Genomic DNA, 27,878 nt, shown 5'->3' on the forward strand with positions numbered 1-27,878 from the left:
AGGGGAGGGGTCCAGCAGGCCTTTTGACTAGGTGGATCAAAGTGCCTTGCCCCATCAGGAGTCTTGCTCCCTGGGGGCCAGGGAGGTTCCTCCCCTTTAGAAGTTCCTATTAATTGGGTGGATGCATTCAGAGTTCTGAAATAAGGGTCCACATTTCAAAATAAAGAACTCCTTTAATATGTTTTTTTTTTCTCCCACATGTATATCTTTTTATCTGTCTATTTTGCATGTTAATAAAATGCGAACCTGCAATAATTCTGTCTGTACGTTGATAGGTAGCCAGCAAACAATCAGTGGCATTGTCACAGGGCTTGACAATGAACAAAGGCAAGAGGTCATTCGCATATACAAGGAAGAATTACAGCAGGTATGGCTAGTAATAAATCTATAACACATCTTAGATTGTAAGCTCTTATGAGCAGGGCCCTCTTAACCCCTTTATATTTTATTGTATTTTAACTGTACTGTCTCCCTTTTATATTAAGTGATGCATAAACTGTTGGCGCTATATAAATCCTATATAATAATATTAATAATAATTTTACTTCAGTGATGTCTTACAAACCTATTGAGTGGCCATTGAACTGTGGATATTTCCACGTAGTAAGATACTCTGCCTGGTCTGCTAGAATGCAGGGGCCAGGGCCATCTTTGATATTGATTGGACTAAGGGCAAACATTTTCGTGGGCCCCCCCAAATGCTCTTAGACATATAACAAATAGCAGGAAGGCTCAAAATCAGTTTACTGCAGCAGATCAGGCAGCAATTGGTTGCTAGAGGTTACAACACATCATTTCTGCTTGTTCATTCATCGCTAGAGGTTACTGCACATCATTACTGCTCACTGATAGACGTACTACAGGAGATGACCAGAGACTGTGGATCTAGTACAGGAGATGACCAGAGACTGCGGATCTAGTGCAGGAGATGACCAGAGACTGAAGATCTAGTACAGGAGATGACCAGAGACTGCGGATCTAGTACAGGAGATGAACAGCGACTGCGGATCTAGTACAGGAGATGACCAGCGACTGCGGATCTAGTACAGGAGATGACCAGCGACTGCGGATCTAGTGCAGGAGATGACCAGAGACTGTGGATCTAGTACAGGAGATGACCAGAGACTGCGGATCTAGTACAGGAGATGACCAGAGACTGCGGATCTAGTGCAGGAGATGACCAGAGACTACGGATCTAGTACAGTAGTACAGGAGATGTCCAGAGACTGAGGATCTAATACAGGAGATGACCAGAGACTGATGATCTAGTACAGGAGACGAAAAAATAGAGAACTCTGCACTATGGTAATAAAAATATAAATATATTAAAGAAGCTGCTCCCCTAAAGTGGTGTGAAAACAACTTTAGCAATGTGGGGGGTGTAAATAAGGGGGCGCTAATAGTAGGTGATAAATAAATTCCAAATTCTAGCTTGAAACAATATATTAACTATAAGGTCAACAATATAATAGTGATTTAAAGTGCAAGTGCTTATACTGTATAATGACAACATCAAAAAATAGGTGCAAAAAGGTCCAAAAAATGCAGCAATGGTCACTAAATGATAAGCATTGGTAAGTCCATGCATCAAATGGTTGACTTGAGAGTAGACACCATCACTACGGAACAGATATCAAACTGGCGACACCCAGTGAAAGGTAGAGGTAAGTGCCTACTTACCAGACCACCATGACCCTTCGTATGAAAAAAGGATCAGGTGGAGCTTTAGTACAGTTGGTGGCCTAAGGTCTGTACTGGTACCTGGATGGGACTGGCCAGGTATGGACTCCAACAGAAGAAATTACCATGAATAAAATGAAGAAAAGTGGGCCATAGTGAAGTTCTGTGATTTATTGTAAAACAGATTAAAAAACAAAAGCCAAATGGCCGCTTACTTGTGCAAGTGCCGAGACCTTGGCACTAAGGAATCAAGCGTGTTTCAGCTAGATGTGACGTGGAGCACCAGCTGCACTGTGTCTCACCCTCGTGGGTAGGTGTAGCGTGCGTTCCACCGCCCCTCTGTGCCAAATCTGGAAGTGGCTGAACGTGACCAGGAATGCCTCGACGTACGTTTCATCTATTGATGTCGTCAGGAAGCTTCCTATGCTACACCTACCCACGAGAGTGAGACCCAGTGCAGCTGGTGCTCCACGTCACATCTAGCTGTAACACGCTTAATTCCTTAGTGCCAAGGTCTCGGCACTTGCACAAGTAAGCGGCCATTTGGCTTTTGTTTTTTATCTGTTTTACAATAAATCAAAGAACTTCACTATGGCCCTCTTTTCTTCATTTTATTCATGGTAATTTCTTCTGTTGGAGTCCATTCCTGGCCAGTCCCATCCAGGTACTAGTACAGACCTTGTGCCACCAACTGTACTAAAGCTCCACCTGATCCTTTTTTCATACGAAGGGTCATGGTGGTCTGGTAAGTAGGCACTTACCATCTACCTTTCACCGGGTGTCGCCAGTTTGATATCTGTTCCGTGGTGATGGTGACTACTCTCAAGTCAACCATTTGATGCATGGACTTACCAATGCTTATCATTTAGTGACCATTGCTGCATTTTTTGGATCCGTTTGCACCTATTTTTTGATGTTGTCATCATATAAGCACTTGCACTTTAAATCACTATTATATTGTTGACTTTATAGTTAATATATTGTTTCAAGCTAGAATTTGGAATTTATTTATCACCTACTATTAGCGCCCCCTTATTTTTATACACCCCCCATAGTACATGAGATGACCAGAGACTGCGGATCTAGTAAAGGAGATGACCAGAGACTGCGGATTTAGTACAGGAGATGACCAGAGACTGTGGATCTAGTACAGGAGATGACCAGAGGCTGTGGATCTAGTACAGGAGATGACCAGAGACTGGGGATCTAGTACAGGAGATGACCAGAGACTGAGGATCTAGTACAGGAGATGACCAGAGACTGCGGATCTAGTAAAGGAGATGACCAGAGATTGCGGATCTAGTAAAGGAGATGACCAGAGACTGTGGATCTAGTACAGGAGATGACCAGAGACTGTGGATCTAGTAAAGGAGATGACCAGAGACTGCAGATCTAGTAAAGGAGATGACCAGAGACTGTGGATCTAGTACAGGAGATGACCAGAGACTGCAGATCTAGTACAGGAGAGGATCAACTAAGTAACCATTTTAAAATTTTACCTATCAGCAATGTACAGCTATACTGTCCATAAACAAGAGGTCAGGGCTATACTGTACATAAACAAGAGGTCAGGGCTAGGATAACAGTCCACAAGCACTCTATGGGGAGAAGAACCTACCTACTCAGCCAGGCTCACCACCCGCTCCCATAGGTCCAGGTTCTGGGCCCTCAGGGGACCAGGAACGGTGCTCTTAGAGGTCTGGAGGCAGGGCTCTCAAAAGGTCTGGGGGCAGGACACTCAGAGGTCCAGAGACAGGGCTCTCAGCGCTCTTACACCAAGCATACAGGCTGCCTGGGGTGGGGTCAGAGCGGCAGTGGAGCTCCAAGCCTCGCCCCCGCCCTGCTGGCCAGGGAATAAACTGATGTGTTTCTCTGTGCTCTGCAGTGTCATCATGGGACCCCAATTTGTGGGCAGCACAGGCTCAAAGGGCAGCTGCTTTGGTGGGCCCCCCGACAATGACAGGGCCCAGGGCAGCTGCCCCTTTAGCCCTGCGTCAAAGGGATCATGATCTTCCCCTGATACAGGAACATTTTGATCCTTCCTTCTGCTTCACCTTCTTGTATGAGGAGCACCTTCAACTACCTAAGCTGCCTGTTGCCCTGTCCCTCATGATCAGACTGTACATTGTCACAAGGTGAGGGGCAACCTAACAAGAAGCTGGCAAGCATCTATAACTGGCAATATATACTGCTGACCCAGAGAGGAATACTAAACTGGAGTTTTCCTAAAAGTGTATTGAAATAACGTTGTATATTTCTATATTGGCAGGACTTGGAGGAGAACATTAAGAAGACTCTCTCAGGAGATCTGGAGAGGCTAATTGTGGGTTTACTGAAGACCCCAGCTGTATACGATGCTCAGGAGCTGAAATCAGCAATGAAGGTGAGATGTTCTTCAGAGTCAGAAAAGACTTCCAATGAAATTATAAACACCTCAATTGAATCAACTTTTTTTAGTTTTAGATAAATGTAGGCAGGTGCAGTCTATCTTCTCCACTGTAGGTAGCGCTCAACTGCAGCGGCATTGCAGTTGGAGAGGAAGTCAAGAGAAACACCATTCCTCTATGGTTTCCTGGGTCACTAGGGAAGCTATCTGATTGGATGCTGCCATGTGACTTTGGCATCATCTTGGGTCAGACAGAGCCTATTTAAATGTTCTGGCTCCCAGGTTTGGCACGCATTCCACATGTGGGTAGTATAGGGACAAGTCACTCTTATGACAGTGACAGTAAATCAGTAGGGAAAGGTTCCTGATGAGTAGGGAAAGATCAGGGACATACTATTCACCCGGGAATTCTCCCCCGTTTTGGCGCACATCAGCCAAGCCAGGTTCTATGCCTCAAGATCTGAACTCCATTGGGTTTTCTCCCTGCTAGGTAGTTGTTTGATTGAAGTTTACCTCAATACAGTTCTGTTGTTACATCTGGTCTCTGAGTTTTTAATGCTGCTGCACCATGTTGCACCTAGTCACATATAGACTCCCTATCAGTTTTGTATTGCTGCCTATGTCCCCGCTGGGGAGATTTTCCTTCACATCCTGTGTTATGACTAGGATGGGCAGGGAGACAAAAATCCCTAATAGAAAGCAGTTAAAGCACTCTTCTATTAGAGTGAGGAAGGCTTCAGACCTCTGTGAGCCTTCTGTCTGTGTGTCCATTGCTGAGATTCTCTTCACTTTCTGTTTGGTCACTAGAAGAGGAAGTGAAGACAAATTAAAGTGGATTCTTTTTGCTGTCACAATGTAGAGTATAAGATTCCCTATCATCTGTGCCCAGTCTTGCCACAAAGAGTTAATCCAGCTCTGAGCAATCCTCTTTTCTTTTTTCAGTGAGATAAACAGGAGAAAACTTTTGTCTGTTCTTCCCCCTTGCTGTGAATGACAGTTTATTTACATATCTCATGCACTAGCCTGAGACAGGCATTATTTTTTAATTCCCACTCCTTTTCTGAAGTCATGTGGTTACTTTTCTGGATTTTGACTGGATGTTAGTGATCATAGCAGAATTTAGTGTAAGGAATACACAAGAGAAAATGCATATTGACAAGGGGAGTGTAGAGGTGGATGGGGAGTCTACTGACATCACAACTTCACCCACCGAGCTCCAGACAACAGACCCACCCACAGAATCTGCAGTTTTTCAGTTCTTATAACGGAAAGAGGGGAGACATTTGACAGGTAAGGATACATGCAGGAGGCATCTATATCCTTATAGATCAGCATTATGGCAGTAGTTTAGAAAGGATGAGAGTGGGTTTACATCAACTTTAAGTCTATAATTTTTTCACCTTAATGCATTAAGGTGAAAAAACATCCAAGGATTAGTGGCCCCCAGCACCCCCCCCCCCCCCGTTTACTTACCTGACCCCTCGGAAATCACGTGCTTTGAACGCGATGGCGTCTCGGCCGGGCTTCTCAGCTCATTTATTGGTTGATTGATAGCTCCCGCTGCTGTCAATCAAATCAATGACTCTGCATGCCGGGGGGCGGGGCCGAGTGATACAGTCGGCGGCTGTGTCACGGGAGCGCGCCCGCAAGCTAACCCCCTTGGGAGAGAGCTTCCCATGTAGGGGGTTAGCTGATGCGGGGAGGAGCCGAGACAGCCGCTGAGGGACCCCAGAAGATGTGGATCGGGGCCACTCTGTGCAAAACGAGCTGCACAGTGGAGGTAAGTATAACATGTTTGTTATTTTAAAAATATTTTCAGTTTTGCAGAAACACACTACAGACCATTTAACATGGTTTCCTATGGATCATGTTCACATCTATGCATTTTACGGAAAGGGCCAGGGACTTTTTTCTGGCTTTTGGTTCCATAGACTTGAATTGATCAAAAACATTTATTGAAAAATGCAAAATGCACCTGGAATATGCAAACTGCATCCTGCATAGGTGTGAACCAGGCCTATCCCTTGCCAGCTATCCTAATCTTTTTTAAAGAAACTGGACTTTTTATTTCGTACTAATTGTCTTACTATTAACCTATTCAATGTTGTGTTCAGACAATAAAGGCATACCCACAATGTATTTTATATGTATAAAGCCACTATGTCTATGATGGTGCATGCCTAGAGATTTGAGCACTTCCAGGGGGATCTGAAAAGGGGTCAGAATAGTGGTAACCAGTATTTATTATCACTGTTGCAGGGATTAGGGACAGATGAAGCTGCACTGAGTGAAATCCTCAGCACCAGATCGAATGAACAGTTGCGAGCCATCCAGGCCTGCTTCAAGCAAGGTAAGAGGTGAAAAAGAGTGTCAGATCACTTGTGGCCAGATGACAAGTGCACCCTGTTTGAGTCTGGTGGTGCACCACAAAGTAGTGAACCCTATAGCAGACTGCTGCGAATGGACCACAGAGTGGATATGGAGGAGAGGTTCACTGGGGCACAAACAGGGACCCTACAGGAAGCTTGAGCCCAAGATTCCCCAGGGCACGGAGTCTAAGATCCAGCTGGTATTCACCAGAGCCTCTAGTGGTGAGGATGGTCTTCGCTGCAACTGGATCCAGGTTGCGGCCCCCAAAGTCCCCTAGGTCACGCTCCGTAGGGAGAGAGGGGAAGCAGCCACTCAGGACACAAGAGATAGTGAGGGATAAGCCAAGGTCAGGGCAACAAGAAGACGAGGATAACCAAGGGACAGGCCAAGGGTCAGGGTCACAGGCAAACAGGAGTAGTCGTAGACAAGCCAAAATCGGTACACAGAGATAACGTAGCACACGCAAGCAGGAACACAATGCTAACAAACAACGTTGATCAGCAAAGCAGACCTGCAGTGAACTGGTGAATATAGAGTTCCTGGGATGGCCTGGGGTGGAGCCATACAGGGAGGAGAGATGATAAAGGCAGCCAGATAAGAGAGTCTGGCCTCTAATGAACACATGGAGAGAGAGGTAAGCTGCCAGACATACTACATATCCATGACAAAGAGTTTAAAATATCCAACTTCCTATTGTATTTTTGTTAGACCAGGCAGTATCTAAAGCTGGGTATATATAGGTTTACATTTTTTTTTACATTTACACAAGATTAATTTACAGTATACATTGTTCCCATTAGTTATTCAATATACACCTTTCATCTATTATCTACACATGTTCCTATTATCTTCCATATCCATTCATCCTCGCATCCGTTCGTCCAAAAAAAAAAAATGAATTTACCCCTGTCTCCCCCTCATTTCTCTCCCATATTCCGCTTCATTTACATTTCCACTTAGTTTTTCTCCTGATTTGTTATTTATATATATTCTTTCATCCATTCTGAGAGACGAAATTCCTCCCATTTTTGCCATATTACTGGCATTTGACTACTTATGTATCCTTCTTCTCTTATCTGTTTTTCCATATATTGTATTTCGTTAATTTCACATATCCAGTCTGCTATAGTTGGACATTTATTTTCTCTCCAATTGTGAGCTATTATTTTTCTAGCTACTGTATATGTATATGGTCAGTATATGCTTTAACGAGCACCCAGAAAGGTGGAAAAAAAAACATAGGGGGGGGAGGGGGGGGTTTAGTACCACTTTAAGGCTTCTAAATGTCAAAATGTGCACTGCGCTACTTAACAGATTAGGAAAAGCTGCAAACACTACAATCAGACAAATTGAGTGGATAATGGGAATATTAAGTGCAGCGCTAATCCATATTATGTGTATATATTAGAAAATTGTGCAAGTCTGCAAAATGTTGAAATTGAAGATATATTCGACCTCTGAAGGATAGGCCACCATCCAGTAAGAAATCTCCATAGATTGTGAATCTACCACAGATGAAAAAAGTTGGATACTCTTACCGGACTTAGTGGATCCAATGCCAGGGGCATGGAGTCAAACAGGCATGGAACTGGGAACATGGTCACTCTTCCTTTCTACGTTGTCACCGGCCCCAATCATGTACTCCACCATTCATAAAAGAAAAAGGCTGCCACATAGTGTAAAACCATCAACTATGGGTTTTATTTTAAAAGGTAGAACACTTACATCAATGATGATATAAACAGGCGAGATAAGGTATGTGATCACATATCCATCCAAGAAGCTAGTTCAGTCTACCCGACTGGTTTCGTTTAAAGGGACATCATCTGAGACATGAGCCTCATGCCCCAGGTGATGTTCTATTGAAGGAAACCAGAATTTTTTCTCTTTTATATAGGACGTTTGAATGCCTGAGTACTGGGGATATTCGAGGACATGGGTCTCCAACTCATCCTGTTCATTATTAAGGGATATTTTGGGGTAGTAGCATGATTCTAGGAGTTAAATGTAGATAGTTACATAGTTAGTCGGGTTGAAAAAAGACACAAGTCCATCTAGTTCAACCATAAAAAAAAAATATATCGTACAATCCCATATACCCAAGTCTATACCCACAGTTGATCCAGAGGAAGGCAAGAAACCCCAGCAGAGCATGATCCAATTTGCTACAGCAGGGGAAAAAATTCCTTCCTGATCCCCTGAGAGGCAATCGGATTTTCCCCGGATCAACTTTACCTATAAATGTTAGTACCCAGTTATATTCTGTACATTTAGGAAAGAATCCAGGCCTTTCTTAAAGCAATCTACTGAGATGGCCAGAACCACCTCTGGAGGGAGTCTATTCCACATTTTCACAGCTCTTACTGTGAAGAAACCTTTCCGTATTTGGAGATGAAATCTCTTTTCCTCTAGTCTAGACATAAAGAGTGCCCCCTTGCCTTCTGTGTTGACCGTGAAGTGAATAACTCAACACCAAGTTCACTATATGGACCCCTTATATATTTGTACTTGTTGATCATATCCCACCTTAATCTCCTCTTCTCAGGAGAGAATAAATTTAGTTCTTCTAATCTTTCCTCATAGCTGAGCTCCTCCATGCCTCTTATCAGTTTGGTTGCCCTTCTCTGCACTTTCTCCAGTTCTCCGATATCCTTCTTGAGAACTGGAGCCCAAAACTGAACTGCATATTCCAGATGAGGTCTTACTAATGATTTGTACAGGGGGGCAAAATGATATCTCTCTCTGGAGTCCATACCTCGCTTATACAAGAAAGGACTTTGCTTGCTTTGGAAACCGCAGCTTGGCATTGCATGTTATTATTGAGCTTATGATCTACCAAAACCCCCAGATCCTTCTCCACTACAGATCCCCCCAGTTGTACTCCCCCTAGTATGTATGATGCATATTCTTAGCCCCCAAGTGCATAACTTTACATTTATCAACATTAAACCTCATCTGTCACTTAGTCGCCCAATTAGTGCATTGAGATCGGCTTGTAAATTGGCGACATTCTGCAAGGATGTTTTTCCACTGCATAGCTTGGTGTTACTTTTGATCCCAGACCCAATATCATTTATAAAGATATTAAAAAGTAAGGGTCCCAACACTGAACCTTGGGGTACACCACTGATAACCTTAGATGACCCTAGATCCCATGGCTTGTTCATGTAACAGTTCAAAAACACAATAAAAGGTAAACTCTAGTAATAGCCCATCCCATTGACTTTCCATGTTGTCATTTTCATAGAGTTTAAAATGGAGTTGGAGAAGGCCATTACGTCGGAAACAAGTGGACCATACACTGCGCTCCTCCTGGCCCTTCTCAAGGTAACACATTAAATATTCTGGAAGTGACATGCCTTTTCCATCTGCTATGAAATTAACCATACCTTCCCTTCCAGGGCAAGAGAGAAAAGGAATCTGGGATTATCGATTATGGACTGATTGAACAGGATTCTAAGGTAGTGTGCATTCTTGTTTCTACTAGTGGTGTTATCTGGTAGCCCAGTCTGAGTGTTGCCCCAAGGCTGTTTCCAGTAAAAACAAAATCCGGTCTAATGGAAATCAGAGGGATTGGTTTTAATATTAGGAACCTGGGCTGCCATTAAAAATCACGTACATCATGTACAGTCTAGTGGACAGGGCCCTCCCCCATCCCAAAATGACCATGCGCTTTACCATAAATGCATGTTACATGCATTTGTTACACACCCTAACATGAATTTCGCTGCCAAAAAATAGTGCATGCACCTTTTTTTTTGGCAATGCAGCAGATTGTTGCACTGCAATGCACACGTGTCACGAGGTGTACTGGGGTGACATTTAAAATGAATGGCACCCAATTAAACCAGTCCATGTAATGTGTGTTGCTTCAACACTATAGTGTCTGAAGGGGGGTCTGTACTGTAGGGAGGGGGTCTGTATTGTAGGGAGGGGGCCTGTACTCTAGGGAGGTCTGTGTAACATGCAGGGGGTCCAGAACTGTTAGGGGGGTGTCTGTGTAACAAACTGTGGGGGGCTGTGTAATGTAAAGGGGTCCAGAGGTGCGGTGCTGTGTAATGTAAAGGGGTCCAGAGGTGCAGGGTGCTGTGTAATGTAAAGGTATCCAGAGGTGCAGGGTGCTGTGTAATGTAAAGGTATCCAGAGGTGCAGGGTGCTGTGTAATGTAAAGGGGTCCAGAGGTGCAGGGTGCTGTGTAATGTAAAGGTATCCAGAGGTGCAGGGTGCTGTGTAATGTAAAAGGGCCCAGAGGTGCAGGGTGCTGTGTAATGTAAAGGGGTCCAGAGTGCTGTGTAATGTAAAGGGGTGCAGGGTGCTGTGTAATGTAAAGGGGCCCAGAGGTGCAGAGGGGTCCAGGCTGCTGTGTAATGTAAAGGGGTCCAGAGGTGCAGTGCTGTGTAATGTAAAGGGGTCCAGGCTGCTGTGTAATGTAAAGGGGTCCAGAGGTGCAGTGCTGTGTAATGTAAAGGGGTCCAGGCTGCTGTGTAATGTAAAGGGGTCCAGAGGTGCAGTGCTGTGTAATGTAAAGGGGTCCAGGCTGCTGTGTAATGTAAAGGGGTCCAGAGGTGCAGTGCTCTGTAATGTAAAAGGGTCCAGGCTGCTGTGTAATGTAAAGGGGTCCAGAGGTACAAAGTGCTGGAACCCCACATCCCATCATTAACCGCCGTGCCCAACCGCCTGGTTGGGCAAGAAACAGGGGCAGGGCCACCACCATCTGATTGACAGCACTCCCGACCAATCAGAGCATGTGGCTCCCTTCCTCTGCCGAGAGCATAATAAGCAAAACACAACCTTGAGAGGTCTGTAGAGGTAGGCTGTCACTGTAGGTTCACAAAGGCATGCTGCACATCCGCCTATTTAATTGGCCATCCCTGAGAGAGGAACTTGACTGGCCTGCACAGTGTCCTGACCTCAACCCGATAAAACACCTTTGGGATAAATTAGAGCGGAGACTGCGAGCCAGGCCTTCTCGTCCAACATCAGTGCCCGACCTCACAAATGCACTTCTGGAAGAATGGTCAAACAATCCCATGGATACGTTCCTAAACGTTGTTGACAGCCTTCCCAGAAGAGTTGAAGCTGTTTTATTTGCAAAGGTTGGGCCAACTCAATATTGAACCCTACGGACTAAGACTGGGATGCCATTAAAGATCATGTGAGTGTAAAGGCAGGTGTCCCAATCATTTTGGTAATATAATGTATATTAAGTTTACTATAGAAGAAACAAAGGAATGCATAAGTAGGGACCATCCCTATGGAAGAGCCTAAGTAGATAGGAGAAGGAGAGAGTAGACAGAGGGGATAAGAAAAAAGGAAAGTGGAAAAGGTCACAGGAGCACCCCAACCGGAACCCCAGGGTCACCCCAACCGGAACCCCAGGGTCACCCCAACCGGAAACCCCAGGGTCACCCCAACCGGAAACCCTGGGTCACCCTAACCAGAAACCCCCGGGTCACCCTAACCAGAACACCAGGGTCACCCTAACCGGAACCCCAGGGTCACCCCAACCGGAAACCCCAGGGTCACCCTAACCGGAACCCCAGGGTCTCAGTGCTCATAGCAATGTATAACTGTCCATTGGTATAGGAGGGTGAGCAAATTCACCTGCTTTTTATGAATGTGTCCCTAAGTAGTGAGGCAGATAAATGACAGCTCTGGAACATGCTTCTTCAAAAACGAGTGATCACTGACATTTCTGTATATCTTTCCTGACATTTCTGGATCTTATCCCCTTTTTTTAATAGATGCTGAGTGAGGTGGGACCTAAGAATAACCCCAATGATGCCCAGTGGATTACAGTCTTTACAGAACGACCCAAGGGACACCTCAGACGAGGTACACGCTAAAATATAAACGGTGCTGTATGAGGCCTCTGTGCCCATGTAACAGAGCTTTAAGACTGCTTTCACACTGAGGCGCTTTCACGCTAAAAAACAGCGCCTAAAAAGCTCACGGAAACCTATTTGCATTAAAATCAATTAATGCTTTCACACCGGGGGAATGTGTGCTGGCAGGGCTGTGAAAAACTCCCCTCTCCATTGAAATGAATGGAAAGCTCTTCAAAAGCACCTGAAAAGCTCTTCAAAAGCGCTCAGTGGGCCAGATTCACAGCCGAGATACTCCGTCGTATCTCTCAGAGTATCTATGCGACTGATTCATAGAATCAGTTACGCATTGATAGCCCTAAGATCCGACAGGTGTAATTGTTTTACACTGTCGGATCTTAGGATGCAGTACCGCGGCCGCGGCTGGGGGGAGTTTGCGTCGTAAACCAGCGTCGGGTATGCAAATTAGGAGTTAGGGCGATCCACGACGGTTTTTCGCGTTCGCTACGTCGCCGCTAGTCTAGTTTCCCGTCGCAAATTTAGTCGTCGTTTTGGGTGCCCTAACTTTACACAGCACACGTATGTGCTGTATAAAGTATGGCCGTCGTTCCCGCGTCGAAATTTAAAAATCAACGTCGTTTGCGTAAGACGTCCGGGAATACGAAAGTACGCTACGCACGTCGCCGTTCGAAAAAATGACGTCACTTCGCGCAAAGCACGGCGGGAATTTCGAAACGGAGCATGCGCAGTAGGTCCGGCGCGGGAGCGCGCCTAATTTAAATGGCACAAAACAGATTATAGCGCACACATGCAAAAATGACATTTATCCTGCAAGGCTAGTTAAAAAAACCTGAACATATTCAAAAGTACGGGGGTTTGGTCACACTATATAGTCATATAGTGCTAAGCCCACTTACTGCGACAAAGTACCCCGAATTAGTGGGTCCTACCCTAGTAATAGAATGAAAGAACCTGTGTCTCAACCATGGGAGATAAACTCCTCTATGTGGGAGAACTGAAGGGATTCTTCCTATAAACTGGTGGCCACTAATGTGAGGTAATGAAGAGGGGGAGGGGTGCTCCAGCCAAGAGACCTGGTCAGGGTCTATACAAAATACAAAAAGATACTTGGTGGGCACACCCAAAAAATGCTATACATCTAAGCTGGTGCTGCTATAAGACCAAATACAGTACAAAACAGATTATAGCGCACACATGCAAAAATGACATTTATCCTGCAAGGCTAGTTAAAAACACCTGAACATATTTGGTCTTATAGCAGCACCAGCTTAGATGTATAGCATTTTTTGGGTGTGCCCACCAAGTATCTTTTTGTATTTTGTATAGACCCTGACCAGGTCTCTTGGCTGGAGCACCCCTCCCCCTCTTCATTACCTCACATTAGTGGCCACCAGTTTATAGGAAGAATCCCTTCAGTTCTCCCACATAGAGGAGTTTATCTCCCATGGTTGAGACCCAGGTTCTTTCATTCTATTACTAGGGTAGGACCCACTAATTCGGGGTACTTTGTCGCAGTAAGTGGGCTTAGCACTATATGACTATATAGTGTGACCAAACCCCCGTACTTTTGAATATGTTCAGGTGTTTTTAACTAGCCTTGCAGGATAAATGTCATTTTTGCATGTGTGCGCTATAATCTGTTTTGTACTGTATTTGGTCTTATAGCAGCACCAGCTTAGATGTATAGCATTTTTTGGGTGTGCCCACCAAGTATCTTTTTGTAATTTAAATGGCACACGCCCCTTTAAATTACGCAGGCTTACGCCGGAGGCCGCCAGCGTAGGTTTTCATTGCAAGTGCTTTGTGAATCAGGCACTTGCGCTGAAAACTTGCGGCGGCGTAACGTATCTACGATACGTTACGCCGCCGCACTTCTACGTGAGTCTGGCCCAGTGTTTTTACTGGCAGTTTAGAAGCACCTCAGTGTGAAAGTGTCCATAGAGTAAAAAATAAATAAATCAGTACGGTGGTGTCTGTTTTACCTTCCCTTACTAACTACTGTGCCTATTTGGTACTAGTGTTTGACCACTACAAGAAATCTACCTCTGTGGACATAGAAGATGCTATAAAGAAGCAATTTAAGGGGGATATCCAGAAATCACTCTTGACTCTAGGTAAGTGCCCGTATACAGTATGTATTTAGAGAATGAAAAGAAAATAGTACAATACATACTGAATTCATACTCGTAGGCTTTTTAGCAGCTGAAGTTGTTTGTACCTGTAGCTGTCCACTGATCAGTATGTAGATGCAGGGCGGCCATCAAGGGGGTACAGGCAGTAGGACCTGTAAGGGGCCCGGATAGCAAACCCCCCCCCCCTTTTTTTTGTAAGGGGCTGGAGGTCTCCAGGGGCCCAGATGACAACCCCCCTTTTTTTTCTTTTTTATAAAAAATTTTTTTTTATATATATATTTTTTATTAAAGGGCTACCCCCCTTCTTTTATAATTTTTATATATATATATATATATATATATTTTTTTTTTATTTCTTTTTTTTGTAGGGTAACCCCCCCCCCCCCAATTCATGGATCCCCCCCCCTTCTCAATTCAATTCACGGTCCCCCGCCTCAATTAGCGGCGGCACCCCCCCCCGCTCCTCAATTCGTTGTAGCCTCCCCGGTTCTCCAGGCTGAAGCTGTGTAAGGGGCCCAATAATTTCTGATGGCGGCCCTGTGTAGATTTATCCTCCAGAGCAGCCTTTCTCAACCTTGGAGGATATATCTACAGCTCACACGATATTAGCAACACCAAGGACCTTTACATTGGAGGTCAGTGTGAATAATGTCCCATCGGCGTGCGCAGAGGGGGTGTCAGGTGTGTCTGGGCATACCCTAATCATTGTGTGCAGTGCCAATTATCCCAAATGCCCAGGCTTCTCCCACCTTGTTGGCCCCTCGACCTCACAGTGCTGCTGACTTCCCTCCTCTCCCTAAATATGTAATTTAATATGCACCTTCTTTTTCTAAATGAACACAGCGAACACACTCACTCACTGTGTCCATTTATAACTAAAGCACAGTAAACTGTTTACTATGCTTCAGTTTCTGAATGAACAGGAAGCCACTCAGCACAGAGCACTTCCCATTCATTCACTGCCCATGCAGCTAAGGTTTCAGAAAAAAGGCATGTGTGTTTTGAGCTTTGGGGTGCAAACCCTAATGCAATAGGCTGAAGAATGTCCCTTACATTGGTGATAAGTAGGAAGACTGCCCCTTATATTGGCGATCAGTGGGAAGAATGTTCCTTACATTGGTGATCAGTGAGAAGAATGTCCCTTACATTGGTGATCAGTGAGAAGAATGTTCCTTACATTGGTGATCAGTGGGAAGAATGTTCCTTACATTGGTGATCAGTGGGAAGAATGCTCCTTACATTGGTGGTCAGTGGGAAGAATGTTCCTTACATTGGTGATCAGTGAGAAGAATGTTCCTTACATTGGTGATCAGTGAGAAGAATGTTCCTTACATTGGTGATCAGTGAGGAGAATGATCCTTACATTGGTGATCAGTGGGAAGAATGTTCCTTACATTGGTGATCAGTGGGAAGAATGTCCCTTACATTGGTGATCAGTGAGAAGAATGTTCCTTACATTGGTGATCAGTGAGAAGAATGTCCCTTACATTGGTGGTCAGTGAGAAGAATGTCCCTTACATTGGTGATCAGTGGGAAGAATGTCCCTTACATTGGTGATCAGTGGGAAGAATGTTCCTTACATTGGTGATCAGTGGGAAGAATGTTCCTTACATTGGTGATCAGTGGGAAGAATGATCCTTACATTGGTGATCAGTGGGAAGAATGTTCCTTACATTGGTGATCAGTGAGAAGAATGTCCCTTACATTGGTGATCAGTGGGAAGAAGGCTCCTTACATTGGTGATCAGTGGGAAGAATGTCCCTTACATTGGTGATCAGTGAGAAGAATGTCCCTTACATTGGTGATCAGTGGGAAGAATGATCAGTGAGAAGAATGTCCCTTACATTGGTGATCAGTGGGAAGAAGGCTCCTTACATTGGTGATCAGTGGGAAGAATGTCCCTTACATTGGTGATCAGTGGGAAGAATGTTCCTTACTTTGGTGATCAGTGGGAAGAATGTTCCCTACATTGGTGATCAGTGGGAAAAACTTAAATACAGCAAACATAACCATTAGTGTCAGTGGTTACTTACATGGGAAACAAATAGAGAAGTTTTAATGGTACCTTGCTGCTAGCTTTGCCAGATGTTTTTGGTCCTAGAAATCTGCAGGCTCAACAAAGTAAAAGAACAAGCTATTAGTGCTCACTGTTAAAGAATGAATTAGCAACCTCAGGAGGAACCCTAGGGCTCCATGGAACCATGTTCGAGGAAGGCTGCTTCAGAGAGATTTCTCACTAAGGCCTTGTAAACACAGGCTTCAGCTTGCTACATATAAGTCTATATTATATAGGAGTCACCATTGGGGTTTTTTTTGTGGGGGGGGGGGGGGCAGCAAACAACCCCCTTCCCGGTCGGCCGTCAGCAAATCCCCCCCCCCCATGCTTTCGGTTGGTTTATCCGCCCCCCGGGCAGTCGGTCGGTCATCCGCTCTTACCCCCATCTAGGTTCCCGGGTGGGCAGCGCTCTTATGGGTGGCGGCTTCCATTGCGTCTCCTCCTCGGCATCATAGCGGCTTCCGCCGCTTGTCTCCTCCCTCCTTCCCGCTTCCTGGTTGGCCGGGAGGAGGATCAGTGTGACAATAGCGAAAATTCATTCGCTATTGTCACACAACTGGGTGGGCTCAGGACCCAGAGCCCACCCTTTTTTAAAGCCTATTAGAGCCTCTGGCACTAATCACATCACTAATCACATTCTTAAAAAACACACCCCCCTCCCCCCTACAATTGGAATCAATGTGTCCGGCAACCTGCATGTAGATTAGAGGGCCGGATGCATTGATGGGGGGGGCGGTGCCCATGCGCCCCTAATAGTTGTGCCGCCACTGGGAGTCACCCTTAACTGCTGGGCACAGTATGTATTTATTCTGTTTAATAATGCATTGACCACAATTGAAGATGAAGTTACTATATTTGTACTGAAAAAAACTTGATAAACTTTTATTTACTGAAATACAAACGTAATTTCATATGTCTTATTTTCTATTTTTTCAATCTCACAGCGGCTGTAATTAAGGATACTCCCCTTTATTTTGCAGACAAATTGCACAGCTCTTTGAAGGTGATTACTATCTTTTTCGCACTATAAAAAGTTTTATGTATAAAAGTGTAACATAAGGATATAATGCTACCTTATTTAAAGGTGGCTGCACCCAAAGGAGAAGTTATTTTAGATATACCCTGTTTCCCCAAAAATAAGACCTACCCTGAAAATAAGACCTAGCGTTATTTTCCAAAAGGGGTGCAATATAAGCCCTACCCCAAAAATAAGCCCTAGTTAAAGATGCTTGTAAAATCCTATAATCCACTATATTACAGTAGTTTATAATGTACAATGTGTGTGTTTCTGTAATATAATTGCGGGGAAGAGAGCTCCGGCGGGTAACAAAAATGCAGAGCGTCGCTATAACAAATGTATTTGGCACAATTATATTACAGAAACGCACACATTGTACATTATATAATACTGTAATAGAGTGGATTATAGGATTGTACAAGCATTTTAACTCAGTTCACACTGGGGATTACTGATAGGCAGGGAGGGAGAGGGGGAGAGAAGACAAAACATTACATGGTAAGACCTACCCCGAAAATAAGCCCTACTGTGTCTTTTGTTGGCATAATTAATATAAGACCCGGGCTTATTTTCGGATTTTATGTATTGAGCGTTGGCTTGGTTCCCATTCATCCAGGGTTACCAGATGTAAGTCTACAAACAAGTACGATATGCAAACATCAATGTAATTTAAGGTAGAAATTAGGGCACAAAAACATATTTATTTTATTTTCGATAGCAAAAGAAATGAGGCTAGGCACCCTTGTTCCCATCCTGCAGACCTGCACACAATGGCCCAGATTCACGTAGGAAAGCGCATCTTTGTGCGGGCGTAACGTATCCTATTTACGTTACGCCTCCGCAACTTTTACAGGCAAGTGCAGTATTCGCAAAGTTGCGGCGGCGTAGTGTAAATAGGCCGGCGTAAGCCCGCCTAATTCAAATGTGGAAGATGTGGGCGTGTGTTATGTAAATTTATTGTAACCCCACGTAAATTACGCTTTTTACGAACGGCGCATGTGCCGTCCGTGAAAGTATCCCAGTGCGCATGCTCCAAATTAACCCGCAAAAAGCCAATGCTTTCGACATGATCGTAAATGATGCCCAGCCCTATTCGCGACCGACTTACGCAAACAACGTAAAACGTGAAAAATGTGTCGCTGTTCCGACGTCCATACCTAACATTGGTATGCCTCATCTTCGCCTCATAGAGCAGGGGTAACTTTACGCCGGAAAAAGCCTTACGTAAACAGCGTATCTGTACTGCGACGGCCGGGCGTACGTTCGTGAATAGGCGTATCTAGCTGATTTACATATTTCTAGGCGTAAATCAGCGTACACGCCCCTAGCGGCCAGCGTAAATATGCAGTTAAGATACGACGGCGTAAGGAGACTTACGCTGGTCGTATCTTATACAAATTCTGGCGTATCTGATTCTTTGAATCAGGCGCCAAGATACGACGCCTCAGACTCGGAGATACAACGGCGTATCTGGAGATACGCCGTCGTATCTCCTACGTGAATCTGGGCCAAGGTTTCCGTCTGCTCCGCTCAGGTTCCCTTGCGCCATGACGTCACACATGTTCTGCCAGACCTGCCTCCAACCAAACCAGGAGAAAAGTGCCAGTTTTTTACTGGCTGACAGTAAAAATACTGACGGTTGGCAACACTGGGCTGGGGCAATTTCAAAGACAGTCAGTGCAGAATTCAAAATAAAAATTCTGAATTACACCCCCCCCCCCCCCCCCCCCCGCTCCTACTAGCTTAGGTACTGTATTTGTTTTCCATTATCTGTGCCTCTTTCTGATGGTCATGTGCTGGTCGGAGCGGAGGAAATATTTCTTCAGTTTCGGGCACATGCCCATCCAACTTCACTCACATATTCTTCTGCCTTGGTTTAAGTCCCGGCCAGCCGCCTTCTGTTTATCTCCATGCCTTCCCCGGCGGAGGGATCTTCCTCCGCACCTTACCCAGTAGTAGCCGGGGCCCGGAGAGTAAGGCCCCTTTCACACAGGGCGGATCAGTAATGATCCGCCACCGAAAGCTCAGCGGGGATCGCTCCGTTGATCCCCGCTGAGCCGGCGGATGACAGGGCGGTCCCGCACACTGTGCAGGGATTGCCCTGTCTTTTCTCCGCTCTCTCCTATGGGGGGATCGGATGAACACGGACTGTATGTCCGTGTTCATCCGATCCGCAGACGGAAGGAAAAATAGGGTTTTCTTCCACTGGAGAATCAGATCATTGCGGAGGCGGACGAGATCGGGTGTCAGCGGATGTTTATCCGCTGACACACGCAATCTCATAGGGACCAAACGGATGGATGAAAAAGTGGACATATGGTCCGCAGGTGTGAAAGGGGCCTTAGACTTGACATACTGTGAGGCGGTCAGCGGCCAGAGATTCGCTGATTGCCGCCATTACTAGTAATACAAAATATATGTTACCGGATTTTAATAAAAAAAATCTGGTCACCTAATAGTAGCCTGGCTGTAATGGTGACCCCCTGGATTTCTTAATTTAAAAGTGAACTCCAGCATTGTGGGGTAAATATGATCACCACCCCCTCACCTGAAACCCCTCCAGGCTTTTGAAGAAAAATAAAACAAATAAAAAAAAAATCCTGCAGTCTTCTAGCAGGTCTGATGACGTTACTGGTACTTGCTCCGGTGATTGGTAGGCATTCTTCCCGTACTTGGCAGCACTCATGTAATGACATGATGTGAGTGCCACTAGGTCCTGGCGTACTGTGATTCCAGAACCCTTAGGGGGATGTGTCAGCGATGGGCTGAGCTGGAGAAACACCGGTGTTGGACCAGGTAGAAAGCTGGGAACAGCGCTGGAGCATAGAGAGGGTAAGAGCTCGGGCACTTTTTTAAATGTATAGGAAAGGAGGGGGCATACAATTAAAAATAAATTGTTGTGGTGCATTTCTGGGTGAGGGTTTATGTGCGTTATGCCAGGTGTTAATGTGCGTTGCATTAATGTGATACTAAAGGTTTGTTTTTTATTTTTTAAATAGGTTCCTTTAAAGCTAGTGCACTGTTGTTTCACCTTTTCCTTCGATTTTCCTTCTAAATGCTTTTTTTCTTTCTATAAATTTCTCACTTCCTGTTTCTCCTCAGTAAGCTTGCCCCCATCATCCGAGCCGTTCTGGCTGGGGGTTAGTCAGCATGCTCGCCCCCTCCTTTGGGATTACATCCCTGTGGGGAGACACTGTGTACGTTCACAGGCACGGGAGGCAGAGGAGCAGCGGGCGTGTCTAAGATGCTGTAGCTCCGCCTCCCGTTCCTTCTTATTGTATTGAAGGACCATCACAGCAGCACAGCCCTGCCTTAACTCCGCCCCCTTATTTGCTCCATTGAAATAGTTACTAGTATTTGTTTACTTATGCTATGGGCTTGCTGGGGAGATGGGAATGGGAGTGTAAAGTGGGCGGCGTGTGCTAATCCAAGCGAGAAATAGAATCGAGAACTAGGCCCGTTCTCGTTATGTGACACAGCTAAAAAGCGGCACTGCGTATGCGCGATGCTGCTAAGCCTCAAGGGAGTTGTAGTTCCTTTGATGCCGTGACGTAGCTGTAGTGAACGCGCTCGAAAACCCGGAAGTTCAAGAGAATACAGAGAGGAAACAAGGAAGTGGAGAAAAATTTGACTTTTTTCCGATGTCCTCACGTCCAGAGCAGGTCTATGTGCTTGAGGACGTCAGGAATAGTCCATGGCAAAAGTAAGTCCACTAGGCCATATGAGGGGGGGGGGGGGGGGGTGAGCGAGAAACCACAGAGACCATTCTTGTGTGGGGAGGATTGGAGGATTAGGTAATATATCTCCATTCTCCAGTCCTAGACAAAAACAAGCAGTTGACCCATGCAGTGCAGGCACAGCCCCACGGAGTTGGTCTTTAAAGCCAGAGTCAGCAAGGCAACTAACATGTAAAGGAGGATGTCAGTAGTATCAGTCCAGTAAATCTTCAAACAACGTCTACTTCAAATTCCATCAGCATTTTATAGGGTAGTATACAGTATGATCAGTATCCTTCAAATGCAGTATGCAAGTGATTTCTAAAGCATCTTGTGTCCTCGGGCAGGGTATGGGAACAGACGACAAGGCTCTTACCCGCATCCTTATTTCTCGGAGTGAAGAGGATTTGCTGAGCATCCGAGTGGCGTATAGGAGGAAATATGGAAAATCGCTCTACTCATCTATTCAGGTACTTTATATTTTTACAACACTGGAACTAAGGCCATGACACATGCTGGATCTTTTCCTATTCTATTCTCCTGATCAGAATGTGGGTGAGTGTGGGTGAGGCCTTCTCGCCATGCACGTGGGGGACCTTTCTCGCATGTACGCGCTCATTAATATCTAGAACCAGGCGGGGCCATGTTCATGTTCCACTTTAAAATCGGGTGTAACATGTTCCCAAAGGTGAACTTATCCTTTAAGTGTTGCAAGTAAGAGGGACACTGCTGAGCCCATGCCCTCTTCATCAGTCCAACATAGCTCTGCCACCTCACTCCCAGTGAAAGAATGGGGTCCCCTCGAGCACCAGCGCGGACCACATGCATACTCAACATTAACACCTTCAGCTCACCAGTACAATTCGGCTAGGTACACGGGGTCTCCATACAGCAGGTATGGTCCCAGTTAATTTAGGGGAACTGACCACTAGGGAGGGAGCAAGAGTACCGACCTTCTTGATACCGGAGGATTTGTAACCTTTGCCAAGTAACACGCTTCATGACCGGCTGCTATACACTTCAAACAAGTTTTTGGTTATCCACTGCTTACCACTCCAACTCTCCTGCTGAGCTAGTGGCTAGTGGCCTTACTTCATACCACATGTGTGCTTTAAAGGCTGCATTCTTCTGATAAGCAGTGTACCACCTTGCACCCCTTTAGAGTAGAGTAATTTCAGACCAGGCTCAACAACAGTTCAAGAACTTTAAACAGTTCAGAAACATTACAGCATTTAAGTAAATCTCATTCCATTACCTAACTATTATGTGGCTGCCCAGGCATACCTGAAAAGGTGTGAGTCAAAAACTGGTAGTATCCATAACTGCTAAATTCCTTGGGGTGGCAGATGACGATTACATTCTTCCAGGTGCTCTCAACAGAATAGCCCTGTAGCCTGGGTTTCCCATATATATATATATATATATATATATATATATATATATATATATATATATATATATATATATATATATATATATAAATCTCAACTAGGAAGGCAGGCAGGACCCAAAAAGCCCGGAAAAACTGGCGGAAAGAACTTAACTCCTACCTAGCCTGGGCCGTCTAAGCTCACTTACTGTAGCAGAACATTCCCCTTGAAGGCAATAGCCTACAAGCTCCAGACAGCTTCTTAATGCCCAACTCTTGGAAACTTGAAAATCTAAAATAAGATTTACTTACCTGATCCTCCACTCCTCCACACTGCTAGACCAGCCACTGCAGCATCTTCTCCCCCTTGCTCAAGTGGTCTAAGATCCTGATAACGAGAGACAGTCCACTGCCAAAGCGTAGGCGAGTGCCGTCTGCCAGAGGAGTGGAGGATTGGGCAAATAAAAGTGTTTTTACTTCCCCCTAGACCTAAGCAGTCAATCCTCGCAGTAAGGGTGCAGCCTGCTCTAGAAAGGAAGCAGCAGAGCTTACTGCTATGGGCAATGCAGACAATGGAACCTCCTTTTCTGATCTCCTTCTGATCAGAGAGCAATAGATGAGCAAGGGGACTACACCCAGTGCCTCACCACCCATAAGGCCAATTTAGGTGGCTGCCTCAGGTGGCTTTTATGGAGGCCCAGTGGTGGCTGTACTACGGTTGATTGTCTGTCTGTGCTGGACATTTGTTCAGCTCTTGTTGTGTTCAGCCCCTGAGCCGCACAGCGTCTTTTATTGTTATGGTGCAGGTAGCCCCCTGCACCATAACAACCAATGATACTGTACTGCCTGGTCACCTGCATCCTAGCAACCATTAAAGCTGTGTGCTGCCAGTGTCATAGCAACCAATGATGCTGTGTACTGCTAGCATCCTAGCAACCAATGATGCTGTGTGCTGCCAGTATCCTAATAACCAATGATGCTGTGCATTGGTAGCATCCTAGCAAACAATGATGCTGTGCACAGCCAGTGTCCTAGCAACAAATGTGGCTGTGTGCTGCCAGCATCCTAGCAGCCAATGATGCTGTGCACTGCCAGTATCCTAGCAACCAATGATGCTGTGCACTGCCAGCATCCTAGCAACCAATGATGCCGTGCACTACCAGCATCCTAGCAACCAATGATGCCGTGCACTACCAGCATCCTAGCAACCAATGATGCCGTGCACTACCAGCATCCTAGCAACCAATGATGCCGTGCACTGCCAGCATCCTAGCAACCAATGATGCCGTGCACTACCAGTGTCCTAACAACCAATGATGCTGTGTACTTCCTGTATTCTAGAAACCAATGATGTCATACACTGCCAGTGTCCTAGCAACTAATAATGCTGTATGCGGCTAGCATCCTAACAACCAAACCAACCAGCCGTTTTCCCAAGTTGACAGGTTCGCAGGTGCAAGGGCAGCCCTAACTACAGACACTGCACCTCTGGGGCTGCTCACCTGCACACCTGTCAAACTGGGGTGAGTTGCAGCATCTGTATCCCCATGCACATACAATGGCCTCCTGCATGCAGCACTTAGTGACTTAAAGCCGCATAAAGCCACATAGCCCATTCACAAACTACAGGCCTCAGCGCCCACGTAAATGAGGCTTAAAAATGAATAAAATTACCCTAAATATTATAGTTTTCCTTTACATAAAGCATATGTATTAATACAAAGGGGGGAACTGAAGCGCTAGCCAATACTCCAAAGTGAGGGGTGGAAAATTAAACAATAAAATTAAAGTGAAATAATAATGCTGCTCAAATCTAGATTGCAATAACATCAAACAAATGATATGAATAAAGTGAATGATGAGCGCAAAAAATTGATGAATAGTGCACATAGAGAAAAATAAAATATGAATGTGAAACGTCCACTGTGAAAAAGATCTCTTAAATGAAGAGAAAAATACACCAAGGTGATACATTCATCAGTGCCACTGTGGTAAGAATACAGTGGGTGATGAGCGCAATTAATAAATAGTGCACATAGTGCAATAAAATTATTAAAACATTTATATATAAAGAATATATATAAAATAAATCCAATATGAAACAAGCAATGCTCTATGGTGAGAGGAAATAAATAAACCAATGTGATGAATTCATAAAGGAAAACCACTGTGCTTTAAATATGAAACAATATAGCAGTCCAGTGTATAAGCAAGATCTGAAAATACAACAATGAATACAAAACAGTTGTGACAAAAGTTCATATATGACAATTCCTATGTCAATGGAAAAGGAGTGATGGAATATCCCAAATGGTGACTAAGTGTCCGTGTATACGTGATGGAACAATCCTCATATGCAGCTGAGCTCACAGAGCGCTTACCTCACCAACATGTAAAAACAGCATGGTATCTCCTTAGATGGGGTACGTCCCGGGAAACAATTCCTCCTCAACTTTCTCCCTGCTATGTCAACAGCTGCGGTCCTGTAGATTTCAGAAACAGCGTCCTTCTCACTGTATGTGCGGCTACGGTCTTCACAAAAATGTGTCACTTCCGGTCACGTCTTAGAGGCCTTACGCGTTACGTCACGACACGTGACGTAACGCGTAAGGCCTCTAAGACGTGACCGGATGGGACGCATCAGCCCGTTCACACAGCCGGTTTTTCGCTGCACGTTTATTGTTCAAGCTTTGTACAAGCTGAACATTGTTTTGTTTTTACTCTTTGGACTTAAATAAAATCTTTTTAGAAATACTTCACCATTGGAGCCTTTTCCATTTTATTTTGGGTCATCTCGAGTGCTTTTTGCACACGGAGCCTCCATTTTTGTGAAGACCGTAGCCGCACATACAGCGAGAAGGACGCTGTTTCTGAAATCTACAGGACCGCAGCTGTTGACATAGCAGGGAGAAAGTTGAGGAGGAATTGTTTCCCGGGACGTACCCCATCTAAGGAGATACCATGCTGTTTTTACATGTTGGTGAGGTAAGTGCTGTGTGAGCCCAGCTGCATATGAGGATTGTCCCATCACGTATACACGGACACTTAGTCACCATTTGGGATATTCCATCACTCCTTTTCCATTGACATAGGAATTGTCATATATGAACTTTTGTCACAACTGTTTTGTATTCATTGTTGTATTTTCAGATCTTGCTTATACACTGGACTGCTATATTGTTTCATATTTAAAGCACAGTGGTTTTCCTTTATGAATTCATCACATTGGTTTATTTATTTCCTCTCACCATAGAGCATTGCTTGTTTCATATTGGATTTATTTTATATATATTCTTTATATATAAATGTTTTAATAATTTTATTGCACTATGTGCACTATTTATTAATTGCGCTCATCACCCACTGTATTCTTACCACAGTGGCACTGATGAATGTATCACCTTGGTGTATTTTTCTCTTTATTTAAGAGATCTTTTTCACAGTGGACGTTTCACATTCATATTTTATTTTTCTCTATGTGCACTATTCATCAATTTTTTGCGCTCATCATTCACTTTATTCAAAGCATATGTATTGCCCCTAGTAGTCAATACAAGTACCAGTTAGAGAATGAAAATGAAATAGTTTTCTTCTGGCTGTATTAGGGTTGCCACCTTTTCTTCATGTCAAACCCAAACACTTTAGAGGCGCACAGCAATTTTTTTTTATGGTATAAACAATACATTATATTTTGCAATTAAATAACATTTATTTCGTTTGAATGTATTGCCTAACGTTTATGACCAGGTTGTTGTTTTTTTATGTTTCTTTCTGTTTGTTGGTTTGTCTTAAACCTAATAAAAATATCTTTAAAAAAAATAATAATAATAATAACAACAACAACAACAACATTTTTTTTTATTGATCATTATTTAGTTTTTATTAAAAAAAAAAAAAAAAAAAATTACAAACCCACGTATGTCTAATATTAAAAAGTAACATTACAATTTTCATCAGACATTTATATTTAAATATGTATATCCCAGTTCCCTAGTATTCCCTAGGCAGCCCTAGTATTAATAAATTGTTTTAAGGTTGAATTTTGTAAAAAAGCACAATTTTTTTTTTCTTTCAGAGTGATACCAAGGGAGACTACAGATCAGCATTGCTACTGTTGTGCAGGGCTGAAGATATCTGAAAATACAGTTTACACAGAGATGTATCTATTCGGTTGAAGGCTGGCCATACACAATTTGATTTTCTTTCGAACACTTATAGAAAATTTGTTTTTCCAGAACATTCCTTCTGGCCAATAAGCTAATGTCATTTGAAAGCCCTGAAAATGTAACCCATACCTGCTAGCTGAATAGAATCCCAAAGGTATACAATATATGTACAAAGAGACTTCCAAACTAAAAACCATATTCTCTGCTTTTCGTTCAGGAAACATTTTCCATCCATCTCCTTTTGCATCTTGCTTTATCCACTTCAGCCCCGGAGGATTTTGCTGCCAAATGACCGGGCCACTTTTTGCGATTTGGCGCTGTGTCGCTTTAAGCGACAATTACACGGTCGTGCGACGTAGCTGCAAAACAAAAATTGGCGTCCTTCCCCCCCCCCCCCCCCCCCCCCACAAATAGAGCTTTTTTTTGGTGGTATTTGATCACCTCTGCGGTTTTAACTTTTTGCGCTATAAACAAAAATAGAAAGACGTTTTTTGAAAAAAAAGCAATATTTTTAATAAATATCCCCCAAAAAACTATAAAAAAAACATTTTTTTTCTCAGTTTAGGCTGATACGTATTCTTTTACCTATTTTTGTTTAAAAAAAGGCAATAAGCATTTAATTGGTTTGGGCAAAAGTTATAGCGTCTACAAAATAGGGGATTGTTTTATGGCATTTTTATTAATAATTTTTTTTTTTACTAGTAATGGTAGCGTTCTGCGATTTTTATCGTGACTGACATTATGGCAGACACATCAGACACTTTTGACATTATTTTGCGACCATTGTCATTTATACAGCGACCAGTGCTATAAAAATGCACTGATTACTGTAAAAATGTGACTGGCAGGGAAGGGGGTTAAACACTAGGGGGCGATGAAGGGGTTAAGTGTGTCCTAGGGAGTGATTCTAACTGTGTGGGGGTGGGGCTTGCTGTGACACGACACTGATCACTGCTCCTGATGACAGGGAGCAGTAGATCGCTGTCCTGTCTGTAGGCAGAACAGGGAGATGCCTTGTTTACACAGGCATCCCCCCATTCTGCAGCTCCGTGACACGATCGTGGGACACACCGGCGGACACAGAGTCCGCGGGTCCCGCTACATGGTCACGGAGCTTGCAGAAGGGGAAATTTAAAGGG

The 27,878-nt window shown here is 44.3% G+C and overlaps 1 protein-coding gene across 1 annotated transcript in view; it reads left to right on the forward strand.

Annotated features, from left to right (window-relative positions):
- Positions 1-27,137, forward strand: part of ANXA9 (annexin A9) — a 48,318-nt gene extending 21,181 nt beyond the window's left edge. The window contains exons 3-12 of the mRNA XM_040332386.1: positions 276-367; positions 3,950-4,063; positions 6,326-6,416; positions 9,684-9,763; positions 9,838-9,897; positions 12,181-12,271; positions 14,301-14,396; positions 17,415-17,473; positions 21,552-21,674; positions 26,649-27,137. Of these exons, the coding sequence (XP_040188320.1) occupies positions 276-367; positions 3,950-4,063; positions 6,326-6,416; positions 9,684-9,763; positions 9,838-9,897; positions 12,181-12,271; positions 14,301-14,396; positions 17,415-17,473; positions 21,552-21,674; positions 26,649-26,711 (869 nt within the window). The 3' untranslated portion in view covers positions 26,712-27,137. The remainder of the gene's footprint in view (positions 1-275; positions 368-3,949; positions 4,064-6,325; positions 6,417-9,683; positions 9,764-9,837; positions 9,898-12,180; positions 12,272-14,300; positions 14,397-17,414; positions 17,474-21,551; positions 21,675-26,648) is intronic.
- The last annotated feature ends 741 nt before the right edge of the window (positions 27,138-27,878 follow it).

The sequence above is a fragment of the Rana temporaria genome, chromosome 13 (genome assembly GCF_905171775.1).
Source record: "Rana temporaria chromosome 13, aRanTem1.1, whole genome shotgun sequence".
Lineage (NCBI taxonomy): Eukaryota > Metazoa > Chordata > Amphibia > Anura > Ranidae > Rana > Rana temporaria.